Source organism: Vipera berus, assembly GCF_964194415.1.
Source record: "Vipera berus genome assembly, chromosome: 2".
Taxonomy (NCBI): Eukaryota; Metazoa; Chordata; class Lepidosauria; order Squamata; family Viperidae; genus Vipera; species Vipera berus.
The window spans coordinates 48,888,351-48,913,067 of record NC_138203.1 but is presented as its reverse complement, the minus strand read 5'-3'; the positions used below and the strand labels follow the sequence as shown (position 1 = coordinate 48,913,067).

Here is a 24,717-nt window from a genome sequence, read left to right as displayed (position 1 = left end):
TCTGCTGTTACAAAGTAATCACTAGATAATTCAAAGCACTAAATAGGTAAGGATACTAATGTTATGCTTTTTTATTGAAGAAATAAAAAGAACTTCAATCACAAAAGAATATGTCTCCTGTTTTGAGAATTGCAATTATGGTTTCCATTAAAAATGTTTTTAAGGCATAGCTGTGATGATGTCAGAATACTTATTAGCATGTTATTCTTTGTTTCAATAGGGAACAATCTGATTTCAGATACTGACAGAAATAATTATACTGAAAAGTCCATCATATAATATGAATAGCCAATAAGGGTTAAGAAGGAAGTTATAATTACTTAAAAAAGACTCCAAATAATCTATTTGTAAGTTTATTTAATATCCTACTGATTGTATCAAAGTCTACCTGGTAAATAAATAAAAGAAATTACAATGAAGACAAAATTTTGATTAACACAAAATAAAACAAATAATTAAATTTAACAGTTAGAATCAGCAGTTTGTACAGTACGCTGTCTTTTAAAGCTCTTTTTTTTAAAAAAAACTAATAAAGATGTCAGGCCACTCTATTTGGCTAGTTCAAAAGAACTAGGGCAGAAACAGAACATTCAGTCCAGAGTTGCTACCCAATGGGCTTACAGCAACTATCAACAAAATATCCTCAGATGATATCAGTAATTATGAACATTATTCGGAATGAGAGATTCTTTCCAATGCAGTAACCAGGACCAAAGCCATGAAGTACATTAATAATCCTCCCTTTTGTATTTTGCTTGCAAATAGATTGGCAGCCACTGCAGCATTTTAATTACAGGTATAATTTGGAATATTCTTCCACAATGCAACCTATCTAGTGTATTTTATATAAAACAAAATTTCCAATCAAATGACAAAGACCTCTATGTACAATATATAACTATGGTCAAACCTGTTGGTTACCAGCAAGTGTAGGAAAGCTTTATGGTTATTTTCCAGAAATAGACATATCTGATAATCAACCAAAGCTGGTAAAAGGCAGCTCTGAATATTTATTCAACTTAGCTAACTAGAGAAATTGTACAACTAGAAAAAAAAACTATGTTCTTGCTACTTCTTGGATTGTGTAATCCCACTCAGGATTGGCAACCCTACACTGCTCTAAAATTATGGCCCTTCACAAAAAGCACCTCATATTGTATTATTTATATTTATATTTATATTTATATATTTGTGTGTGTGTGTGTGTGCGTACACACACACACACACACACACACACACACACACTCCTTAATCAAACTAAAAATACGAATCCCAGGCATATTTAAATCAGAACAAGAAATCTGAACACTGGGATAAGGTAGAAAACTAAAACAGTTTTATTAAAAATCAAGCTTTTGTTGGCTAACTACCAACGTCATCAGGATGAAATCATCAGAGTGGGGAGACTGCACTTATATCATCAGCGTTTCTGCGCTCCACTCATAGAGCGCGTCACCGCTCTGTTCGGCCAGTTGAGAATTGTCAGTCTGCTGACATTTAATCGTTTATTCTTCACTCCACCTATAACTATTGCCCAAGGCCCATAGGTGGTGTGCCCACATGTACTTTAACAAATGAATTAAATAGTTTAGCTAGCTAGACAGACAAAATTGTCACAAAAAATAAATAGCAGGTAGGCAATAGAAAAAGCAAAAACAAAATTGTAAATCAGAAGCCTAGAAGAATGAAACAACTCTTACTGGTTAAGAAAAATAGAGCGTCAACTATGAGCAGCATTCTACAATAGGACACTCATATAAGGGTTTAGCTGTTCAGTACTGGAAAAGTTTCTAATTCTAGCTGCAATTTACAATTTTCCTGTAAAAGATGAAATATTAAAATTCTGTTACATTGATTCACAAGTGAGGTTTGTACCTGACATACACAATTTCAAACATCACAAAACCCTGTTTTTGATTTGTACTGGTGTAAAAAAATATATACCAGTTAGAAATATCACATGTAGAAGCTTAGGACACTGCTATTCATTTCTAAAAACTTAAGATGAAAACTTAGGTGGACTACACATGCTTTTATGAGACAAAACACTACGTCTTACAGTCCTTTAATCATTTCTTCTTGCATCTTCTGTAAAGAGTCAAGGAACAAAGGAAGTGTAGCATCATAATACTGGTGCTGATGTAACTGTGCTCCTTTCAATGCCAACACGTATTGATTGTGCAACATGTGGAGTTTCATTGTGGCTTTATCATAACGATCTTTGGCTTTTTCAGTTTCCTTTCCTGAAAGAAAGGAAAAGGGGGGAGAAAGGAGGAAAATGAATAATTTTCCAGACTGAATGCCAAAAAGTGTTGAGGTGAGGGAATAAATCTTAATCATCTTAACTCTTAAAAAGTAAAATGCAGTGCCTCCTTAGTTTTGTTTTGTTTTGTTTTGATCAAATCATGTGCACTCTGTAGCAAAGCAGACCTAAAATTTGTCATTATGATTATATTGGGATATGAAGTAAGCAAAAAAATGTAAGACGAACAAAAATGATTTTGACTTGCATTGCAAATCTTTTCAAATCCACATATGGGCATAATATAATTATTCTAAACATATAAACAATACTCTTTACTTGTGCAATGACTGAATCTAACCAGGCTCCAGACTAAACAAGACCACAATAATCAAACTATTTTGCAGGCTTTATGCCATTTTAAAACAGCTTTAAGCCTATTTTTCCAAAAGAGAGATAAGTACATAATTATATCTTCTTTCCTTCTCTGTATCTCAGTAACATAGACACAAGTGAATCATTATATATAACCCCACTTTGCAAATGCAAAGGCAGTATAAAGATCAGGAAAAGAAAACATGGAGCAATTTCTTTTAATTCTATAGTTCCCAATGTTACAAACAAAGCCGGTTTAGTCTAGTTGTGCGAGCCTAAAAACTAGGGGACAGTTCTAGTCCCATATGACGCATCAAAAACCAGTTGGGTGACTTTGGACCAGTCAGTCTCTCTCTCCCAACCCAAGCCACCTCCCAAGATTTTTGCTGTGAGGAAAATAGGAGAAGGAAGAGCATTAGTTATGTTTGCTGCCTTGACTTATTTATAAACAATAAAAAAGGGGATAAAAATCAAATAATTTCACATACTCTTGGGGACTCTCACCTCATCCACTGTTGTAAATCTATTCCACACTACCTTGATTCTGTATAAAGTTCTTGCAATGTAAATTATTAAACATTCAATTACAAGAGTAAGCAAGTACACAATGGGAATACACATTGAAAGGAATGCCTTAACACCAGCTACATGCTTAACTTGTTCCCAGCCACATAGGAGGCAAATATTTAGGGTGAAATTGATTAGGATTGTGCCAATTTCAGACAGCAGCATAATTAATTATGGTGGCAGAGCTAAGCTTGTTAACTTGTGGTTAACACTCTTCAGGGAACCATTGTGAAAAGCAATTTAGGAAGGGATAAGTTTGTTTAAGCAATCTTTCCCCTCTGCAAATTCTGTAAAAAAAAATACACATTGAGCAGTCAGGCACACATAGCATTATGTCTAGGAATTGCTTGCTTTGTTCTGACTGTTGAAAAAAATATATATCAGTGAAAGGATCAATTTGGTCAAAATATTGTATACAGTCCAAAGCAGGGATAAATATACTTCGAATAACAGAGTACTAACTTTGAAGAATTGAGTGCTACAACAAGAAGCAGAATATTATTGCAAATTGAGGAGGATCACAATATTCCTTCTTGCTCTTGGTTTTTCATAGATGTAGGAGTTTTTTACTATACTATAAAGTATGTTAAATGTAATGTAGCACTGCAGAACTGCCATTGTAAGTTGAGACAGTTCCGTAATCTTCCACTTGTCACTTAGTGACATTCCTGGTCTCAGTTATGTCAGTAAGTGAAGACTACTTGTACAACTAAATCAAATTCTCCTACTTGCTTGAGAACTGCTACAGAACTCCTTCTTGTAGCTCCTTAAAAAGAATTTGTACAAGCACTTGTACATATTTTGATTAACAAATTATTAGTATAGCCTCATAGCCTGTTGTGGGTAAAAAAATTCTGACTTATATGATGAAACAGTAGATTGCTTACATTCTACTACAGAAAATCAAAGGTTAGTTAGTAACTTTCGTACAAGGAAGGCAACGATAAAGCTAGAAGTACTTGTAGAGAGGGAATAAAAGAGGAGAGGTAACTGAGAAGGGGACTGAGAGGTAAAAAAGAAAGGAAAAAAGACATTAGTATTTTTGAAATAAAATATAGGATGCTAATTCTTGTGAGAAAATAAACTATAATTCTCTAAATAAGCATTGAGTTTTGTTCACATTAAGTCTTTAAAAATTTCTATCGTATTCTGTTACTCATAAAGTATTACTGCAAAATTTTAATTGTTCGTACTCAATAGGCTCTCTGAGTAAATTTTTTTTATTAATTAAATTTATATGGCTACCCATCTCACAGGAATCAAATGAGAAGTAGACTATAAAACCCAATGCTGCCAGGAAAAGAATAAGAGAACAATTTTAGAACTCTTAAGTTTATTATTTAGGTGTAAGGAAAACAAGATTTTAAAGTATATGACTTTGGCACATATAATTTTAAGCTATAATGCATGAAACTATATCATTTATAAAACCTAGCTTATCATTCAGCACTATGTGTCAATCCAGTTACTCACTTATTCAACAATGGTTGTGATAGTTACATGTCAGAATGTATACTCAGCCTTTTGCAAAGGAACTCAAGTTGGCATATATAGCCCTTCTTTCTGCTGTTCACTTAACTAACCAGTACTGTGTCCACCAGTTGTATTGCTTCTGTAAATTTTATCATGTTCAAAGGTCTTAGGGCTTAAACCAAATCTAAATAATATTTTGATTGCCATTATATACCTACCTTTAGTTAATGCTTCCTTGTATTTTTCTTTGGCAGAGTTTACTTCCTTAATTAATTGTCTATAACTAGATTTTAATTTTTCCAATTCAGTTTTTGTAACCTACCAAAAAAAAATAGAAAAGAAATCAATACATATTATGAGAGATTAGACATTATCTGCATAACCAAGCTGAAGCATGGAAAAATCTGTAAGGGAACATTTCATTTCCTTATGTGGGCCCTATTAAGCAAAAGCATTCGGAGACAACGCTTGAGTAATTCCGTGGATCATATTCTTGAGACAAACACCCACAACAATGATTTTGTTAGGAAACAACACTCTGCAGCAGGGGCCCATCTGTATATTCTTACAGTAAAAGGAGCTGGGTTGGGATTAAAATTCTCTCAAAATAAATTCTCTCATTCTGAACAATGTAAGTGATGAAAACATAATTTGACTTTTTTTTCTTGCAATAAAGCTTAAGAATGCTGCGTTTTGCAATGGCAACTTACTATAAGTAATGTTAATATTGCTTGGAAGTAATACTCCATTCCCATTTTTAACTTAGCAAAGGAACCGTTATTTCTGTGCAGATTTTCCACATACTTTTATATATTTGTTTACAACTAAAATGTAGAAGTTAACAAGAATAGACAGTCAAAGACAAAAATGCGAACATATTTTCAATGAATGAAATGTGCATAATCATTTAAAATATACTTTTAAAATATACCTTGAACATCTCTGCCTCAATTTGCTGGTGAACACCTACATAACTCTTCTTTATCTGCTGTTTGTCTTTAATCATCACAGTAAGTCTATGTAATGGCCCAGCATTCAAGTCTTCTGCATGTGTCTTCATGATCTTGCTAAGCTGCTCTGTTTGTTGCACAATGAGCAACCATGACTTAAAAAGAGATGAGAAGTGATTTACTATTAGCTTAGAAATCAAATATATGAATGTCAACTTTCCAAAGATAAGACATATTTAAGTATTTATTGGAAGAGATCACTGTACAGTTAGTTGGATTACTAACATACCTGACTATACTTAAGGACTCAAGTACAAATAGCAATTCAAATATAGAGCACAAAGAAAACATATTTTAATGTACATAAACACTATTCTATATAAACATTGAAAAAAAAAGCAATTCTCAAAATTACTGATTACATTTATACAGCAAGTATGAGACATCTGAGAACAAATAGTTAATTCCAATTTTAAAAATACAATTACATAATATTGGTATAATATCTATTTAGAGTAGAATTCTCTAAATACCCTAAGTTTTATTTTCTTAAAGTAATTTTGGCTCATAAAATAAATCACATATGAAAAGCAGCGATCAGAATAATAAGTAAAATCTGAAAATTCCAATTCATTTTTAAAATTGCCTGTCCAAAACAGTTAAAAAGAAAAAGAAACTCTCATTCTCACTGACCATTTGCATACCCTTTTCTGCCCAGCAGCAGCCACTTACCTCCTGCCAGCCTGCATGCAAGCCACCTGGGTTTCATTTAATGACCCAAGATCCTTGGTTAGCAATGGCAATGGGGAATGCAAGGATTGCTGTTGCTACCCAATGCAGTCACATGTTGTCACATTTTACAACTGCATCACTTAGGAACAGAAATTCTGGTCCTCGTTGCCATCGTTAAACAAAGACTATCTGTATAACCTCGTTAGATGCATCTCAATTACCTCATATTTGCACATTAAGATCATGATCAAAAGCTTTACTTCCAAATGTTCCATCATACATTCTGATATGCAAAGAGTGGAAATGGAACATGCAATTATCCATGTCTTCTCCATTCACATACGTTAACCTGTTAGGTGAGTTTCCATACCTAGCAATTTTTTAGATATTAATTCAAGCGATTTTACACACGAAAGAGTATTATTGTAACTATGAATATAAAAATAAATTTATCTGTGTCAAAAAATGTTAATAGCATGGCTCAAAGTAAAGCAAAGTAGCAAATTAACACTTTTATAATGTTAAGTAAAATTGCCAAGTATTGCCAAGTTGTTGATGAGGCTAACATTTAAATTGTACTAAATTAGGCCCACTGGAACACCTAAACTAGATAAGGGATCCTCACTAACAAACACTTCTTCAGTGACTGTTCAATCTTATAATAGTGCTAATGAGTGGTACTTATACCTAGTCCTCAGAGCTCCAGTTGTCCCACAATCACAAGATTGTGATCTACACATCTGAATACAAAGTTAATGGAGAAGTTGGGCAGAAAGTCATAAATGGCAAAATGTGCTACCTTTGCTTAACCACTGCAGTGATTTAATGATGGCAACCAAGAGTGCTGGAATTATTGTTGCTAAACAGATATCATACTTTACATCCACCTCATTTGCAACAGATACTCTAATTGCTATCGTTAACCAAAGACTATTTGAAACAGAAATTTCAGAATGGAACTATATGATTTATCCCCAGAATCCACAAAGAAATTCTCAAACATAAAACAAATCAAGTCCCAAACCATTAAGTAGTTTAACATCAAGGTGCAGTGTACAGAACTCAACAGAAACCAAGAAATTGTATCCTTAAAATTGCAGTCTTAAAATTATTCTGTGTTTACCACAGAGTTTGTAAATTTGTAGATCATTATCAGATTTTAAGTTTACTCACTTTAAATTTAAATTAAATTACATTTTCTTACCTTTGCTACGTTACTGACATAATCCAACTGTGATGTATTCTCTTTATCAACCTGACTGCAAAGGTTCTGTAAAGTGGATGCATATTCTTTGTCACTTTTTATTCTCATGGCCATAAATTTCTTCACTGTTTCCAATAGCCGTAACTCCCAATCTTGCAGTTTTAGCAAAGCTTCATGAGAATACTTCAGATCATTTCCAAAGCCCATCTTTTTTCTTAAGGCACTAGATTTATCAAGGGCCACTAGTAAAAATTATTTTTGCCAGTACATCTGTAAACATAACAAAATAATAACAAAGGGCTATTATTATCATGTTTGGTCACACAGTCATGTATGTATGTATGTATGTATGTACATTTATATTGAAAGAAAGTGACTGGTCTGAAGATTCCCAGCTGGCTTTCATGTCTAAGGGAGGCCCAGAACTCACAGTGCCTTGTTTGTAGTCCAGCACCAAATTGGCTGTGCATTTTGTTACATAAGCATTCCCAAAGAAGACCTAAGGACAATTATAGAGAATAGAGAAACATTCCCTTTTTCATTCACAAAGCAATAGAGTGAACTAACCAGGAAATAAAAGATCAAGTCTCTTTCTTCATCATCAGATCTGACTGGAAGGGCTTTACAATGGAGAATCTTTGTATTGTAGGGGCTCAGTAGTTAGTTTACAAGCTATTTTAATACATAATATAGTTTCCTTAGCAATCATGCAGAGCCAAATAGTACTGTATGCAAATGATAGACAAACAACTGTTGCTTAACCAATTACTGGTAGTCCTTGACTTACAACAGTTGCTTAATAATAATTTGAAGTCATGACCAGACAAAATGACCCATCCTCAAAGTTATGTCTGCCACAGCCCCCTCCCCCTTTGTGGTCACATAATCACACGTTGGACACTTGACAACTTGCTCTCATTTACGATGGTTGCAGTGTTCCATCGTCATGTTATCATAATTTGTAACTGTTTTTGCTGGTTAGTGGCATTTTTTTGTTGGCTTCTGGCAAAAAAATGCCCATTGAACATACTGGATTCACTTAACAACCACATGATTTGCTTAACAAGATCAAGCCCAGTCGTTGTAAGCTTCAACTTACAACAATTCCACTGTGGTCTTAAGTTGAGAAGTATCTAAAACCAGCCTGATTTAGTGTAATATATTAACCCAACCACTGTTATAAGATGGCATCAGGAAGTGCTCCAGAAAGCAACCATACCTGAACACATAAAATATATTTTGAATTGCCTGTAAGCTTTTAGAAGACAATTTTTAGCAAAGATATCATGAAGTTAACTATATGAAATGCTTCTTTTAAAAGAGTTCTTTTACAGTAATTGCTTGGATTTCTTTATAGATCTAGAAAATTAACAGAATTGATTCTGATTTTTCTACTGACTATCTACTGGTAAAAGCAAGCTTTTTGTGCAGTGCTATGGTTCTTCTAAATGGGTGGTGGGAAAAATTCTCAACTTAGAATCCGATTTGTGTCACTGCACAATCAATTCATGACGGTTTACAATACTAAATTCCCCCACCAGTAAAATGAATTAAACCTAACATATTAACATATTTGTAAAATAGCATGACAACAAAATGACAATATTCTTATCAAAACCAAGATAAAAGCCCGTCTCCATCCCGTTCATGTCAGAGACCCACTTTAAGGTGCCTCCACATTGAAAGGATTAGCCAGTGACATCACTGTTGCCTGGAGCACACCCCTTGGGGCTCTTTTAATGTCCTCATCAAGGAGCTGGAGCAAATGATGGGAGCTCACCTCGCTATGCAGCAGATTCAGGTCTCGAACGTGGGCTTGCTAACCTCCAAACCAGCACGCTAACCATGTGAGCCACTGCGCTCCTAAAGCTGATCAAAATTAAAGTCATATAACTGATTTGAAGCCAGACAGCCCAAACTACATGCAAACAAAAACTTGCAACTTATTTGCATTAAAACTACAGTCTATTTATTGTGCTAATCTAATAAAATTCATTTTGGTGGCTCTTCTCCCTACATTTTTATTCGAACTTGGAACTGCAAGATCTGTGGTCAAAATTCTTCTGATAAAGACAAGATGGTTATTTGTAAAGTTGATCTTTCCAATTCTGCTGGTTCTCAGACTTTTGCAAAATTCTGAAATAGGTTTGAGTTTTGAGTAGTTCCAAAATACTGCATAGAAGCACCTGGTTATGAGAAAGGTTTAAACCATACTATACATTCCATGGTGCTGGATGGTTTTTCTAACAGTATCCTGTCAGCCCCAAACAACTTGGCTCTGAATCCATAAAAATTATATTGTTGCATTGCAATGATTAAAAAGGAATTAAAGATTAGTGTTCCAAACATTATTTTGATGAACAATTTTTAGTTAATAGGTCTCAGATTGACATTACTGTGAAAGATGCTTTCTTCTTAAATGTCATTACTGATTTAAGACCATCAATGATAATTCTGAGTATTATATACAGATACACACACTCTATACAAATATGTATCAAATGTAATTATTTGACTAACAGTTGTTTTCATTTGAACACAGAGTGATAATTGAATTATAAGTGCATTACATTGTTTAGATTAGAACAATGCCAGAATTGCAATTAATCATATTCCTTACTATGCCAATATTTACAATGTGTTATTGTTTTATACAGAATAACTGCTCATAAAAGAATGTAAGTGGGCTGTAAATACCTTTATTAGCAAGATTCATACATGTATGAGGTGATAAAAATACTGAAAGATTTTACAGAACAAAAAGACAGAACTCAAAGTAAAAATAACACTGATAGTCATGACACATTCTAAAAGGTTTTCTGGAGAAGCCACATATTTATAAACATATGTGGGTAAATGTGCCCTAGACAAAACATTCTATAAATTTCAATGAAAATCATATTCTCTAAGTAAAATCGATAATAGAAAGTCAAAATATACCATACCTTTTATAAAAAGTATTGTTCCGATAGCCTTTCCTTTCCAATGTTCACACCCCTGGTTTCTAACTTAGCACTTCCAGATTTTCTTACTTTATTAAATTCTGCAAAAAAAAATGTTATATGATCCAGTTGACAAACCATGCAATGTCACAGGTCTTGAATATTATGAGATCCTGATACATAGTATGATGTATAGGTAGTTCTTGACCTACGACCACAATTGAGTCCAAAATTTATGTTGCTAAGCAAAACATTTGCTAAGTGAGTTTTGTCCCATTTTTTCTTGCCACAATTGTTAAGTGAGTCACTGCAGTTGTTAAGGTAGTAAGACAGCTGTTAAGTGAATCTGGCTTTCCCACTGATTGTCAGAAGGTCGTAAAAGGTGGTCACTTGACCCTGGAACACTAGAACTGTCATAAATGTGCCAAGCATTCAAATTTTGGTCATATGACCATGGGAATGCTGCTATAGTAAGTGTGGAAAACAGTCATAAATCACTTTTTTCAGTGCCATTGTAACTTTGAAAGCACTAAAAGAATGGTTGTAAGTTGAGGCCTACAGTGCTGGGAAAGATGGAAGGAAAGAGAAAAAGGAGAAAACCAGCAGCAAAGTGAATTATTACAATTACAGCAATTACAATTACAGCAGCAATAGGTGCAACATTGGAAGATCAGGTTAGGGACATAACATCCAATATTCATCTATGTGTGATCACTAGATGACACTGACATTGTCACAGTTGACATTGACTTGATGGGACACAAATATATTAAATTCTGTGGCAATACTTTTGTGATCTACTCTTTAAGGGCAAAGTCATTAACATTACACTAAAATTCTACATTAAGAGAGTAAAAAGCATAAATAAAATTATACCCTGATGGCATGTAGAAAAATACCAAGTGTCCATATTTGTATAAATCTCCAATACATTATTCCTGAATACATAGGTATTATCAAAACTTAGACTATACCCAATGCATTTTATGAAATCAGTAAGACTTACTCTTGAATAGATACAGACTTGTATTATGAAAGCACAATGATCTTATTGAAGCACATGTGTGATGGGTACATAGAATCTATTGATTTTCCCTTTCTGAGTTAACATGCAGACCTAGTTTCCTCTTTCTGCTTCCCCTTTCTCATCTAAGGGTAATATTTTCTGAACTATCAACCTCAGAAAGTAATAGATTGCTAATAACTTCAAATATTATGAACTATGATCATTTTAGAATTACTACAAATTGACCCATCATTCAAAGTAACATGTCAAATTTCTAATAGATAAAGGGGAGACAGAGTTAGGAGAAGAATGGCTTTTTTATCTAGTCAAAACAAGATTTAGGAATTCACTTGAGAGGTTGTAGTGTGTATGTTGTGAAAAATGGTTGGGATATGCAGCTCAAACCTATTTACTTGGAGGTACAGTACCTCCACTGAGTTCTGTGATGGTTATTCTGTTAAAAGATTGCATTTAAGTCAGGTTTCAGGCCTGGCTATAGGACAGATTGCATTGTTGCACTTGTGGATGACCTCTGGTTAGAACAGAATATTGGTAGAACAATCTTGGCTCTCCTTGACTGCTTAGTGGCCTTCAATACATTGACCATGGTAACCCTTTGGCCAGCTGCAGAGTTTGTGCTGAGCAACATGGTTCTCAGCTGGTTTGGCTCCTTTCTCCAAGGCTGAGCCCAATCAGTGTTGATATGGAGTGACAGACCCAGCCCCTGATTGCTCTCTTACGGTGTGTTTCAGGGCTTAATACTCTGCCCACTCCTGACTAACATCTAAATAAAGCCACTGGGTGAGATCATCAATCACAATGGGTTCAGATATCATAAGTATACTGATGACACTCAACTTGTATCTCCGCACCTAGTGATCCAAGTGATGCTGTTACTATCCTCTCACAGTGTCTGGAGACTGCAGAGCTGGATGGGGGCCAATGGGCTACAACTGAACCCTAGCAAGATAGATGGATGGATGGATGGATGGATGGATGGATGGATGGATGGATGGAAGATAGACAGACAGACAGACAGATAACCTTTATTGTCATTTTTAACTGTGGGCACAATGGCGCACATTAAAAATGAAATTTAGTTGCTTGTTCTCAAAGTACATATACATAACATACATTTAAACATACTATATATAACATATGTATAGACCTACATCCTTATATATAAGTAACATAAAAATATTAATCACTGTCCATCTTGAATATATTACAGAAGGAGGAAGCTTAAGAGTTCCCAAGGTTAATACTGTATGGAACAAAACTGTGACTGAATCTGGATGTTCTGCTACCACAAAGCCTCCTCCCAGAAGGTAACAAGGAAAACAAGTCGTGAAGAGGATAAGTAGTGTCCCCAACAATCTTACGGACCCTGCTCAAGCAATGCTTACGTATTATGTCATGGATGGAAGGGAGTGAACTGTAAATAATCTTTTCACCCATCCTCACCACTCTCTGCACCACCTTCCTGTCTGAAGCAGTGATGCTTCCAAACCAGACTGTGATGCTGTATGACAGGATGCTCTCAATCATCTCTCTGTAGAAAGTGGTAAGGACAGGGGAAGGAAGATGTGCTTTTCTCATGTGACGCAAAAAATGCAGGTGCTGCTGTGCCCACTTCACCAGTATCTCACTGCTGAGTGACCAAGCCAGCCTACTTGTTAAATGCATGCCCAGGAATTTGTTGCTGGTAACCATTTCTACAAACTGAGAGGCTTTGGGTGTCACTCCATTGCATTGGGTGCATGGAGCTTCCAGACTCAGATCTTTGACATCTTTAGCTCTGGACAGGGTTGCACTATCCCATTCAGACCCAACTCACAACTTAAGGGTTCTCCTGGACCCAGGACTCCTGATCAAAGACCAGCTGGTGGTAGTGGCTAGGACAGCCTTTGCACATCTTTAATTTGTGCACCATCTGCGGACTTTCCTGGATCAGGACTCCCTGCACTCAGTCACTCAAGCCCAAGTCATCTCTCGTCTGGATTATTGTAATGTGCTTTACAAGGGGCTACTCTTGAAATGTATTTGGAAACTACAATTAGTACAAGCAATCTTTGGGATCTGTAGAATGGCCCATACAACACCAATGTTTTATGAGATATACTAGCTTCTGGTTTGCTTCTGGGTGCAGTTCAAGGTGTTGACTTTGACCTTAAGCCCTCCATGGCATGGGTCCAGATTACTTGATGAAGCATCTCACCCCTTTAAGACAAGCCCACCCTACTCCTGCCAGCAGAGGAAGCCTGCTGGGGATCCCGTCAGACAAGGAACTCTGACAGGCAGGATTCAGAAGAAAAGCCTTCTCTGTTGTAGCACCAACCCCTCTGGAACACTCTGGCCCCTGGGGTGAGGTTTGCCCCTGCCCTTTTATTCTTCTTCAAGGGCTTGAAGACCTGACTCTACCAGTTGACCTAGGGATCCAAAAAGGGAGTACCACACAAGAGGCGGCTAGTGGACTAATAAGCTGAATTCACCTCACCATGCGCTTCCTGATACCCCTTAGCGCATCTTTTAAAATTTCATATTATTTTTCTTTTATTATTTTTACTGATTTATTGCTTTGCTTTTATTATATATACATTTTTCATCATTTTTTTCCATTTTTACTGTTGTAAGCCACCCAGAGTAGCCCCATGGTGAGATGGGCAGCAAATAAATTTAATAAATAAATAAATGAATCTGATTGCAACTCTTTCCCCTTTACATTTAAAGAGGTTATTGTATTCTGCATATGACTTTTTTTTCTTTTAATCATCCCTAGTGGCCAGTAAAAATATATAAAAATCCAGGATTTATTCTAGCTAAATCTCCTGAACTCTAGCTTTAAAAAAAAAGTTTTTACTTAGCTCTACGTTTAAATTATCCTTTCAATTTCTCATGTCCTTCTCTAATTCGGTAGCTTCATTTTATCTATTACAAGAGGAAATGAGTAAGAGCTCCACTGTAAACTAAAAGCCAAAATTGTACCTTATTTATCTACCTACAAACTGAAGCTTAAAAAGAAAATAAAACTGAACAAAACACTTTAATTACTATCTAATGAAGCAGCTCTTATCTCTAAATGTACATGATGAAATAACTGCAGTACTTAGAGGCACTGACTAATGCTGTTTACAACTGCAAGGGAAAACAGATCACCTTTCCAGATTTTTTTTAAACTTTCAGCAGTTGGGTGTGATCTGAAATTAGGACAGTGAAGACATTTATTTCTCCAACATTTTGCTCATTAATGTTGACAAGGTTACTTGTAAGATTCTCTTCACAGCAGAACACTTGAGGTATATAAGCACAGGGGATATTTTTATCTGTTTAGATTAACACCTGAGAGTAAAGGTAAAGAATAAAATTAAATAAATAAAAATATAAACATGTAGTTTATTCAAAAGTAAATATCATTGTTTTCAATATTATTTATTCTCAAGTATATATAGGTATATAGGCATAGATATGAATTCCAAAAATACAGTTTTGTCATACATAAAGAAAATAAAACCGAACAAAACACTCTAATTACTCTCTAATGAAACAGCTCTTATTGCTAAATGCACATACTAAAATAATGTTGAAAGTAACATTTTCTTATTATTATGGTTGGTCACACAGTTAACCAGATGTTCAGACAGGATTTGGCATTTTTACCAGCAGATTTAGAAGTTTACAAAATAGTAAAGAAGAGGAAGAGAGAATTACAATTTCTGAAATTCATTTTTCCCCCCACTCCTCTTGCTAGAATTATTCCAACTAATTTCTTTGTTCTTATTCACAGACTTTTTTTATGCCAGGAAATACAGACATCTAATAATTACATTTGGGTGAACAATGTCAGATCATCTGTTTGGACATGAAAGGGAAGGGAGATAACTTTGAATTTCTTCCCTTCTACTCTAGAGTTGAAAGTCACCTGGAAGAATTATTAATGTAAGTCTGGGGAAATAAAAACTGAAATAAAATGCTTTATTTTGAATGGAATAACATGACACACCAAAGACTATTATTCTGAAATAACAGATATTCAAAGACTGGTTGCTAAAGGGAAAAGGTATTGAAGATACAAATCTAACCAATAAGTATTTAATAAATAAGCCCCAATGTACTCAGTAGGATTTATTTCTGGATACATACATACTGGTTTGTACCAGAGTTAACCAATTCGCCTACTCTTCTCCTTTAAAAAGAACAATAGGAAAGATTTCAAGTGGAATGTTCCAAAGTCTCTGAAAAGATTGAAGGCTTATTTGTTGAATAATTTTTCATATAATAAACTAATAACAAGCAAACAAAAAGTCGTAAGACAAATTTCCTTAAAAATATTACACCTAGACAACACTGACAACAGAAAGGTAAGAATAAACGAAACTTTTGTTGAGAGTAATAGACCAGCATGGAGGCGAAGAATATAAACAGGTAATATTTTTAAAAGCTAAAACAATAAAATACATGAAAGTCAAAAAATTATATATATTCTGTATGCCCTGTGACTCTGGGCATATACAGTAGAAACAACAGAGCCTGTGCTCCTCCAGTGCTTGTACTACTACAGAGACATCTGTAGGGAATTTTCCTGTATTTGCCTTCAAGAACAATTGATGGGAGAGCATGACACTGTGCCAGAGTGAAAGTTCAGTATGAACATTTAAACTCTGGCCTCAACTTTTGGAACTTGAAGAGCTGACCTTCAAAATTTGGAATTAACACATTCTAATAGTGCAAAGTTGGAAAAGGGGCCCAGCTGGGCACTATAAAGAAGTTGAGCTATTATTGGCTTAGCTTTGAATAGTTTCAACGAGCTGCCAAAAAAAATTGCATGGTTGCAGTCATATGCAATCAATATAACCTTATCTCTGAACAGACTTATTATATCAGAAAATATTTTTAAAAAAATATTTAAGCTCTTTATTTAGAAAGAAAAGCAGACCATTAATGAGGAAAGATAATTGATTTATTTTTTGTCCAAGGGCAGAAACCTGGAAGATAAAAGGACAAGAATGTTCACTACTACCTCTAGCCTTCTACAAGAGATGGTAGAGCATTCTAGTTCTCAATAATCTTCCTTGATAGTCATCAAAGAGAATCAAATCTAAAGGACAATAGAAAATGATTCTACCTTGCAAAATGGAATTTACCCCATCCTCTGAGCTCACCTTTGAATGATTTGGTAGAAAGCAATGGGCTCAATTAGCCAAATTTTCCTTATTACTTTGTTGAGTTTCTATCTACACATTTACTTAATTACAAGAATCCTACCAATTTGCTAATAAGAATTCTATTCATCTACCTAACGATCTTTTATCATATTGATGTATTCACTGTGTTCCTTTACATTGTTTTATTGTTCTATTGTTTCACTTTACACTCTTCATTTCTTCCTTTTTATTGCTGTAGGCCACCTAAAGTAGCCCCACAGCTACACAGGTGGCAAATAAATTTAACAAATAATAATAATCTGTGATATTGAATTCTAAGGAAGCTTTCAGTTCTCTTGAATACATCTAGGTTCAGTAATGGTTAGATAAGGGGGGGAAACACGGCTGAAATCAAATCTAGACAATATATGGGACTGGTGGAACTGTATTCTGTTTGAATGACCAAGTCTGAAGCCCAGAAATGCTCTTTAATTTTGTCTGTTAGGTTCTTAGGAGCAACTATGGCCAAGAATATAGTTTCATTGTTATTTAACAATAATTTGTGTGCTCCCTTCTCACTAGAAAAAAAAATCAGTACCATGCAATCCCTTACACCAGTGTCAACTTAATAAGAATCTCATTCTAAAAACCCTATAAAAGTCCTATAAAGCAAGTGAGTACAAGATGCAAGTTGCACATCAACTGCAATTATTCTTAAGTTGGTCAATTTGCATATTAGTAGCCCAGGCTTTGCAATTTCACTGTTGCAGCTTGTACAGTTTCCAGCTTTTGAGGTAATCTGAGTTGATGAAAATGTAGCAGATAGGTTGTTATTCAGTGCTCATAAAGGTAAAGGTTCCCCCGCACATGCGTGCTAGTCGTTTCCAACTCTAGGGGCCAGTGCTTATCTCTGTTTCAAAGCGCTTGTCCGAGGACATCTCCGTGGTCATGTGGCTGGCATGACTAGACGCCAAAGGCGCACGGAATGCTGTTACCTTCCCACCGTAGTGGTCCCTATTTTTCTACTTGCATTTTAATGTGCTTTCGAACTGCTAGGTTGGCAGAAGCTGGGACGAGTAACAGGTGCTCACTCTGTTACACGGCACTCGAGATTCGACCCACCAAACTGCCGACCTTCTGATCGACAAGCTCAGCGTCCTAACCCACTGAGCCACCACGTCCCTTTCAGTGCTCATACCAGGATCCCATTATGTCCATACTGAAAGATTTGAATTAGTAATCCCCTGCTTTCCATATATATAGTGTAGTGTTAACTTTCATAGCCTAAACAGTCTAGAGCAGTGATGGCAAACCTTTTAGAAACCGAGTGCCTTTTAGAAACCAAGTGCCCAAACTGCAACCCAAACCCCACTTATTTATTGCAAATTTCCAACACAGCAATTTAACCTGAATACTGAGGTTTTAGTTTAGAAAAAACTCACATATTAACATCTTTTGTCTTAAAAGAAAAACACAATAACAAAGCTTTCAATGATACAAACAACTTTTATTGAAAGGTAAAAGTTTGCATTTGGCATGCTTTTGAACAATTAATGTGATTTTTGATGTTGTATGCCTGCTGATAATTTGTACAACCTTGGCTCATACTTTGTTAAGTTTGAGGGCAACACATGCAACACTCAGGTCATCTGTTAGTCTATTTCTGGTGTCAGATTTGATATAATTCAAACCTGAAAACAGCTGCTCACAGCATAAGATGATCCAAACAAAGTAAGGAAAGCAATCCCAAGTGCTTTCACTGACTTAAAATTATTTGGCAGAGAATTCCACACTTTAAGGATTTCATTTTCAGAAATCCTGTGCTGTCCTTTGTCATCCTTTTCACAGGATTGCTCTCAATAAGAGGCGCGCTTTGGCTCCGTTTTTGCCAGAAAGGGGCTTGGGAAATGGGGTTTTTCCTGGTGAAAACAAGCCTCTGAGCCCTGATACTGGTGGAGTTAGGCAGCGGAGGCCAGAGCAGATCCTTCCCCGTCTCCCCTCGCTTTCCTAAAACCTCCCTTCACTAACCTCCTTTCCAGGTCTGTTCTCCGCCACTGCATGCAGGGCAACAAAAGAAGCTTGTGGGACTACCGGTAAAAAAAAAAAAGTTCAACCAGACATTCCAACTTTGCGAGATCTTTTTTTTTCACGAGAAGTTGAAAGGTCAGATTGATCTTTTTTAGTCCCATAAACTTCTTTTGTTGCTCTGCATACGGAGAACAGAGCTGGAAAGGAAGTTAGGGAAGGAATGTAGTTGCCCTGGGGTGAGGGTTAAGATTTGGCATTGTGGATGCCCTGGAGTATGGTGGGGTTTAGGGTTTGGCATTGTGGATTGTGGAGTGTTTGTGCTCTGGTGGGGCTATTCAAAACTCAGGGATTCCCTGCATTTTGAAGCACCCTGGGTGACTGCACAGAAAGGAATGCGGTGTTTTCCAAGCACCCCATTCCAGGCATAGAGAGCTTGCAGTCTTCTGCCAGATCTCCGTTGGGATAGTCTTTTAGCTCCTGTAGAGCATTTTCAAACGCAGCCAGTCCCTGCGTTTGGAAGCACTCCATAGGTGCGGAAACATTTTTTTTATCCCAATGGAGATCTGGCAGAAGGCTCCGTTTCTCAAGCGCCTCATTTCCAGCATACGGAGCTTGCAGTCTCTGCCAGATCTCCATTGGGATAGTCTTTTAGCTCCTATAGAGTGCTTCCAAACACAGCCAGTCCCCATGTTTGGAAGCACTCCATAGGTGCCAAAAATTTTTTTATCCCAACAGAGAAGGCTCCATTTTTCAAGCACCCCATTTCAGGCATACAGAGTTTGCAAGCTCCATATGCCTGGAATGGGGCACTTGAGAAATGGAGCCTTCTGCCAGTTTCAACCAATGTACCTCAAATGGACTATTTACAAAATGCTGGAATCCATTTCTATGGAGGGAATAACATTTGGGAAAGTTGCAGCAACTGCTGCTTCAGTGCCATACCGTGCTGCTGTAGTCACATAATTTTCATTTTCAATGTTCCCAGCCATTAGTACAATCCCTCACTCCCTTCTCCCACTTAACAGCAGCCACATATCTCCCTGTTGGGAACAGAAGGAAAATGAGAGAAGGGAAGAAAGAAAATTTCTGCCACTCACTGAGAGTTTCCCACAAGGAAATTAAGTGGGAATGCCAACAGGAGATCAGAAGTTGCTCCCATTTCCCTTGATTTTTTTTTTGCCTGCCTCTGGTTACTATTTAGGTAAGGAAATCTCTGAAAAAGTGACCCAAAGCATGTGGTGTCTAATCTATAATTAAAATCAAGAAGTATTTGGTTAACAATGTCTCTAAATAGCTAATTTTCTCATTTTGTCTTAACCAATAATTTCCAGCAAGAAAACTGAGTATAGCCCCAAACAACTTAATGCTAAACTGGGAAGAGAAGATGCACTCAGAAAAATGTGTGTTCTTCTCCTGGCTTGGCTTTCTAAACTACCCAAGAGATTTAAGTGTTGTATATTACATAATTAAGAGTAACAAGAGCCAATACAAGTGTCTGTGAATATTTTTACTTACTTGAAAGAAAATGGTTTGCTTTGATATATTCCTATAATTGTGTATTCACTAAAGCACTGAGACTAACTGATATCATGAAAGTTACATATATTAGGCTGAAATTTGTATATTACCATGTATAATTTATTGAAATGCTATCAGTCCAATTGCAATGGTTTATTCAACCAATTACAAACACTGTGACTTAATACAGCTTGTAACCCACCCTTGATATTAAGACTAAATGGTTCTTAAAACACATTTTCTCAGATTCCAAACAACTGTATTATGACTTAACATACAATAGGGAAGTATGTTGGAAGGCACTAAGCTAACTTACAAAAGGGTCTTCAGTTATTAAATTATCATTTTAATTTAGACAAAAGCATAGGTGGCAATTCTCAGGACTCATTCATTAAAAAGATTAAATTGAAATTAGTTGTTCACTGATCTAACAGTTATACATTTAAATCAATGTGTTCTCTTCTTGAAATCACGCTCTCAGGCAAAAAAAGGTCTTTCACTTTCCATGAATTGTTGCCTGCCCTGGTCTGTCTTCCAGATTTTTTGGATAGGTTGACATTGATCTAAAACCACATTTTCCCTAAAGATTTGAAACCAGAATATAAATTCTGTTGCTAAACAAAGTAAATTAAAATGCATGATTTCTCACTATACAGCAGTAATTATCACCTTAATTACTGAGCATATAAAATTCAGGAAGCAATTCTATCATCTACCTATTTAGAATGGCACAGGGACAGTGGGGCTTGGAGTGGCTGCTGCCAGATGGAAGAGATGACAAGGGGTTCATGGGTCACCAGGGAGGTGCAGTGGTGCTCTTTCTGATGTGCAAGTGACTGGGGAAGTACAGCAAAAGTGAAGAGAGGCTTGGAAAAGGTTCACAGGTAGGGCAAACTTATTCAAGTAACTTGCAATCTTCTCTGCTAGCTTCCCCATTGACTTTGCTTGTGTAAAGCTAGCAGGGCAGATTGCAAATTGTGATCACTTGATTGCTGAACACTGCAACCGCTGTAATTGTGAGCCAGTTCCCAAGAGTCCAGATCATGATGTCATCAATCATAACCACATGTTCAGCTTAATCATAACTTTGAACTGTTGCTGAACAAGTGGTGGTTAACCAAGGACTACCTTGGAAAGCAGAACAAGTTAAAGTTATGCACATATACCCCTGCAGCCATGGAAAGAGATATCATTAAAATGCATATGAATATACAAAACAAATGGGAATAAATTTTGTACAATATTTTGAGAAAGTTTTAAGATAAGGAAAAGAAATGTGTTTAAAAAGGAGAAAACCCTTACATTGTGATATTCTGTTTTAATTCTTAATTCTATTCCCATATGATTATACAGCTGGATCTACACATACAAGTTTGCATAATTCAATAATTTAAGGTTATGATGTACATATTTCTATAATCTAGGAAATCCCATTTAGGTGCTAAAATCTTTTTACCCCTCAAGCTGATTATAAGGGATGACACCTTAAATAAAATTGGCAGCAAAAGCCCACTTTTTACATTATGGTTTTCTTCTAAGATTCTTATGTGTTGTGCAAAGATAATTCCAAAAATTAAAATGTATGAAGATATCTAATCAGCTCCAATCAACAATCATCCCATTTAGTTCAATGTTGTATTCATTGATGAAGTCTCAGACATCAATTCTGCTAGACTTCATAAAGTTGCTAGGGATTGACCTGAAAGTTTTTATAACATAATATTTACTAATCAATTGACTCTAATCTCATGCAGTAAAGATTTTTCTATACTTTTTCATGAAGCCAGTACAAGATTCAACATTTATTCCTCCAAACTCTAATAAATAGAAAATGTTTATTGCTGAAATAAAATATATCTTAATAATTAAATGACTGTTATATTCAGGGCTTTTTTTCTCATAGAACACTCAGAACGGAGTTCCAGCACCTTTTTTGGATGGAACCTTGTAGGGTAGGTACGCAAGGCAGGTTGTATGACATGTGTGAGTTCCGGCACCTTTTTCTTTTACAAAAAAAGCACTGGTTATATTAATGACAATGTCATGTAGGGTCATGCAGCTGCTTTTTCAGGGATCAGATGTTTGACTACACAGCTGCAGTACATACCCAGAAAACACATTTGAGGACCCACACAGTTTAAAGCAGCATCCCTCTTCCTTCTCCCACCTCACCCTCATTTTTGTAGCAATACCAACTGCATAAAGCTCCATGGATAACTAATAATACCTAATAGCTGATACTCTACATTTATTCACCCAATTTATAAAATCCAACCATTAAGAAGTAATGTTAGGCCAAGTATTGCAATATGAACAATAAGACTGCCTCCTTCAATATATACTGGCCTCTTGGGGAACCTTGAAAATTTGGGTTTTTAAATAATTCCAAGCTTCTACTATTGTACCCAAGCAAAAGTAATTTAATACAGCTTGTCTGTGTAACTTCATAATGCGCACATGGATTTTTTTTTTCTTTCGTATCCCCCCCCAAAAAGAGATTTCGACTACATCTTTGGCAAGTGAAACAGCTGCTGGAGCAATACAGCAACGTTTACATATACAAATTATACGTATATAAAAAATTATATAAAAGAACCTTCTACTTTCTTCCAACCTTCTAACTTCCAGTGGGCCAAACTAGTGAAAAGGAATCCGAGTCTCTTCATACAGACAATCTTGCCACCAACACCTTTGAAGCGTCAGTGATGTGCCTAAAGCCAGCTATGGTGGGTGACGACGAGCAGGGAAACCAGACGATCAGCAGAAAGACAAGAGACGGCGAGGGAGCTTGGAAACCCGTGAAAGTCGAAAGCCCGAAAATCCCATCTCAGAGAGTCCCAAGCCCCCGTTCCTATCACCTCACTTCCGAAGTGACCTGGTCGAGGAACGGGGACGACTGGCCAGCGGAGGAGGCAGGAGAGCGGCCGGCCCAGGGACGCTGGCCGAGCAGGGAACGCCAGACCGCCTCCTCCCCAACATGATCGGGGGGGGGGGGGGCTCGTCTGGGCAGCACTCGGCTGCCCGAAGGAGACCCGTTGCTGGGCGCCGCAGCAACAGCAGCAGCAGCAGCGCCTCCCTTTTGCCTGGCTTCCTTCCTTTATCCTCGAAAGCAATCCCGGCGCCGGCGCCGCCCCCACCCACTCGTCCGGCCTAGGCGCCTCGCCTCTCCCAAGCCTGGCACCCTTTGAAGGGGACCCAGGCCCCTGCTGCGCACCCTTCGCCCGCCCAGCCTTGGCCAAGCACAAAGCCCCACCGGCGGCACCACAAGCCCCGAGCGCGACGCTCACCTACCTGGCAAGCTGAGCCCCTCCACCAAAATACGCCTGCCGCCCGCCCCGCCTATGTCACGGGCGGGCGCCACAGCGAATCCTTGCTTGCTTCTCCCGCCGCCGACAACCAATCGGCTCCGGAGCAGCTCACCGCGGGAGCCAATCGGCACGTCATTCCAGCCCTCTCGGCGAGAGGAGAGGCAGCTGGTCGGTAAACCAATGAATGGAGGCGAAAGTGGTGGTCTCGGGCTTCAGAGCGGAAAGGCTATTGGCTGAATCGCGTGGATGGGGTGGGCCGACGAGTGGGGTTTGATTTGATTTCCTTTCCTTTAGTAAGGAGAACTGGTTTTAGTGGTTCTGCAAGGAAAACGCTAGTGGGACGTGGGGGACGTGGGGGGCAGAAGGACGGAGACGGGTGTAGCTCATGCTCAGCAGTGGAGTTTCTTCCAAAGTTTGTGGTATGCTGTATAAGGCTTATCTGAATTCAGCGGTAGCCCCTTTGTGTCTCAATATAAATGCGCTGAATCTTTCAAAAAGCCCTTGTAGATTGGAATGGGTTAGTCTGTGTATACGGCTTCACAGGCTTCACTTTTCAACCAAACCGTAGCTGCAAATTAAACTGTAAACTACCTTACCCTCAACTTTGTCATAACCTCCACGATTCTGCAATAGTTGGGGCTTCTTGACAAGCCTATTGTAATACAGCACCCCTGTTAAAATGTGAAGTACATATGAAGGCTTTTAAAGAGATATAAGGTAAAGGTTCCCCCGCACATGCGTGCTAGTCGTTTCCGACTCTAGGGGCCGGTGCTCATCTCCGTTTCAAAGCCGAAGAGCCAGCGCTTGTCCAAGGACGTCTCCGTGGTCATGTGGCCGGCATGACTAGACGCCAAAGGCGCACGGAACACTGTTACCTTCCCACCGTAGTGGTCCCTATTTTTCTACTTGCATTTTTACGTGCTTTCGAACTGCTAGGTTGGCAGAAGCTGGGACGAGTAACAGGCGCTCACTCTGTTACGCGGCACTCGGGATTCGACCCGCCAAACTGCCGACCTTCTGATCGACAAGCTCAGCGTCCTAACCCACTGAGCCACCGCGTCCCTTTTAAAGAGATATACATACATACATAGTTGCAAATTTATCCAGATTTGTTTAATCTGGGGTCTTATTTTTACTGTTAAAGATAACTATGAGAATTAAAGTACTTTACTTTTAATTGGATTATCAGGGCACATTCATAGTGCCCTACTAAGGATCTCCCTGCTCTAGA

General features: G+C 37.3%; 1 protein-coding gene across 2 annotated transcripts in view; it reads right to left on the bottom strand.

The window, feature by feature from the left end:
• Positions 1 to 23,524, bottom strand: part of FER (FER tyrosine kinase) — a 144,131-nt gene extending 120,607 nt beyond the window's left edge. Inside the window, exons 1-6 of one of the 2 annotated variants that reach the window (XM_081317517.1) lie at positions 23,470 to 23,524; positions 10,489 to 10,586; positions 7,544 to 7,813; positions 5,589 to 5,762; positions 4,876 to 4,975; positions 2,060 to 2,243 (exon numbers count right to left, since the gene is read on the bottom strand). In XM_081317517.1, the coding sequence (XP_081173643.1) occupies positions 2,060 to 2,243; positions 4,876 to 4,975; positions 5,589 to 5,762; positions 7,544 to 7,750 (665 nt within the window). In that variant the 5' untranslated portion in view covers positions 7,751 to 7,813; positions 10,489 to 10,586; positions 23,470 to 23,524. The remainder of the gene's footprint in view (positions 1 to 2,059; positions 2,244 to 4,875; positions 4,976 to 5,588; positions 5,763 to 7,543; positions 7,814 to 10,488; positions 10,587 to 23,469) is intronic. The other variant, XR_014025096.1, reaches the window with a different exon arrangement.
• Between the last annotated feature and the right edge of the window lie 1,193 nt (positions 23,525 to 24,717).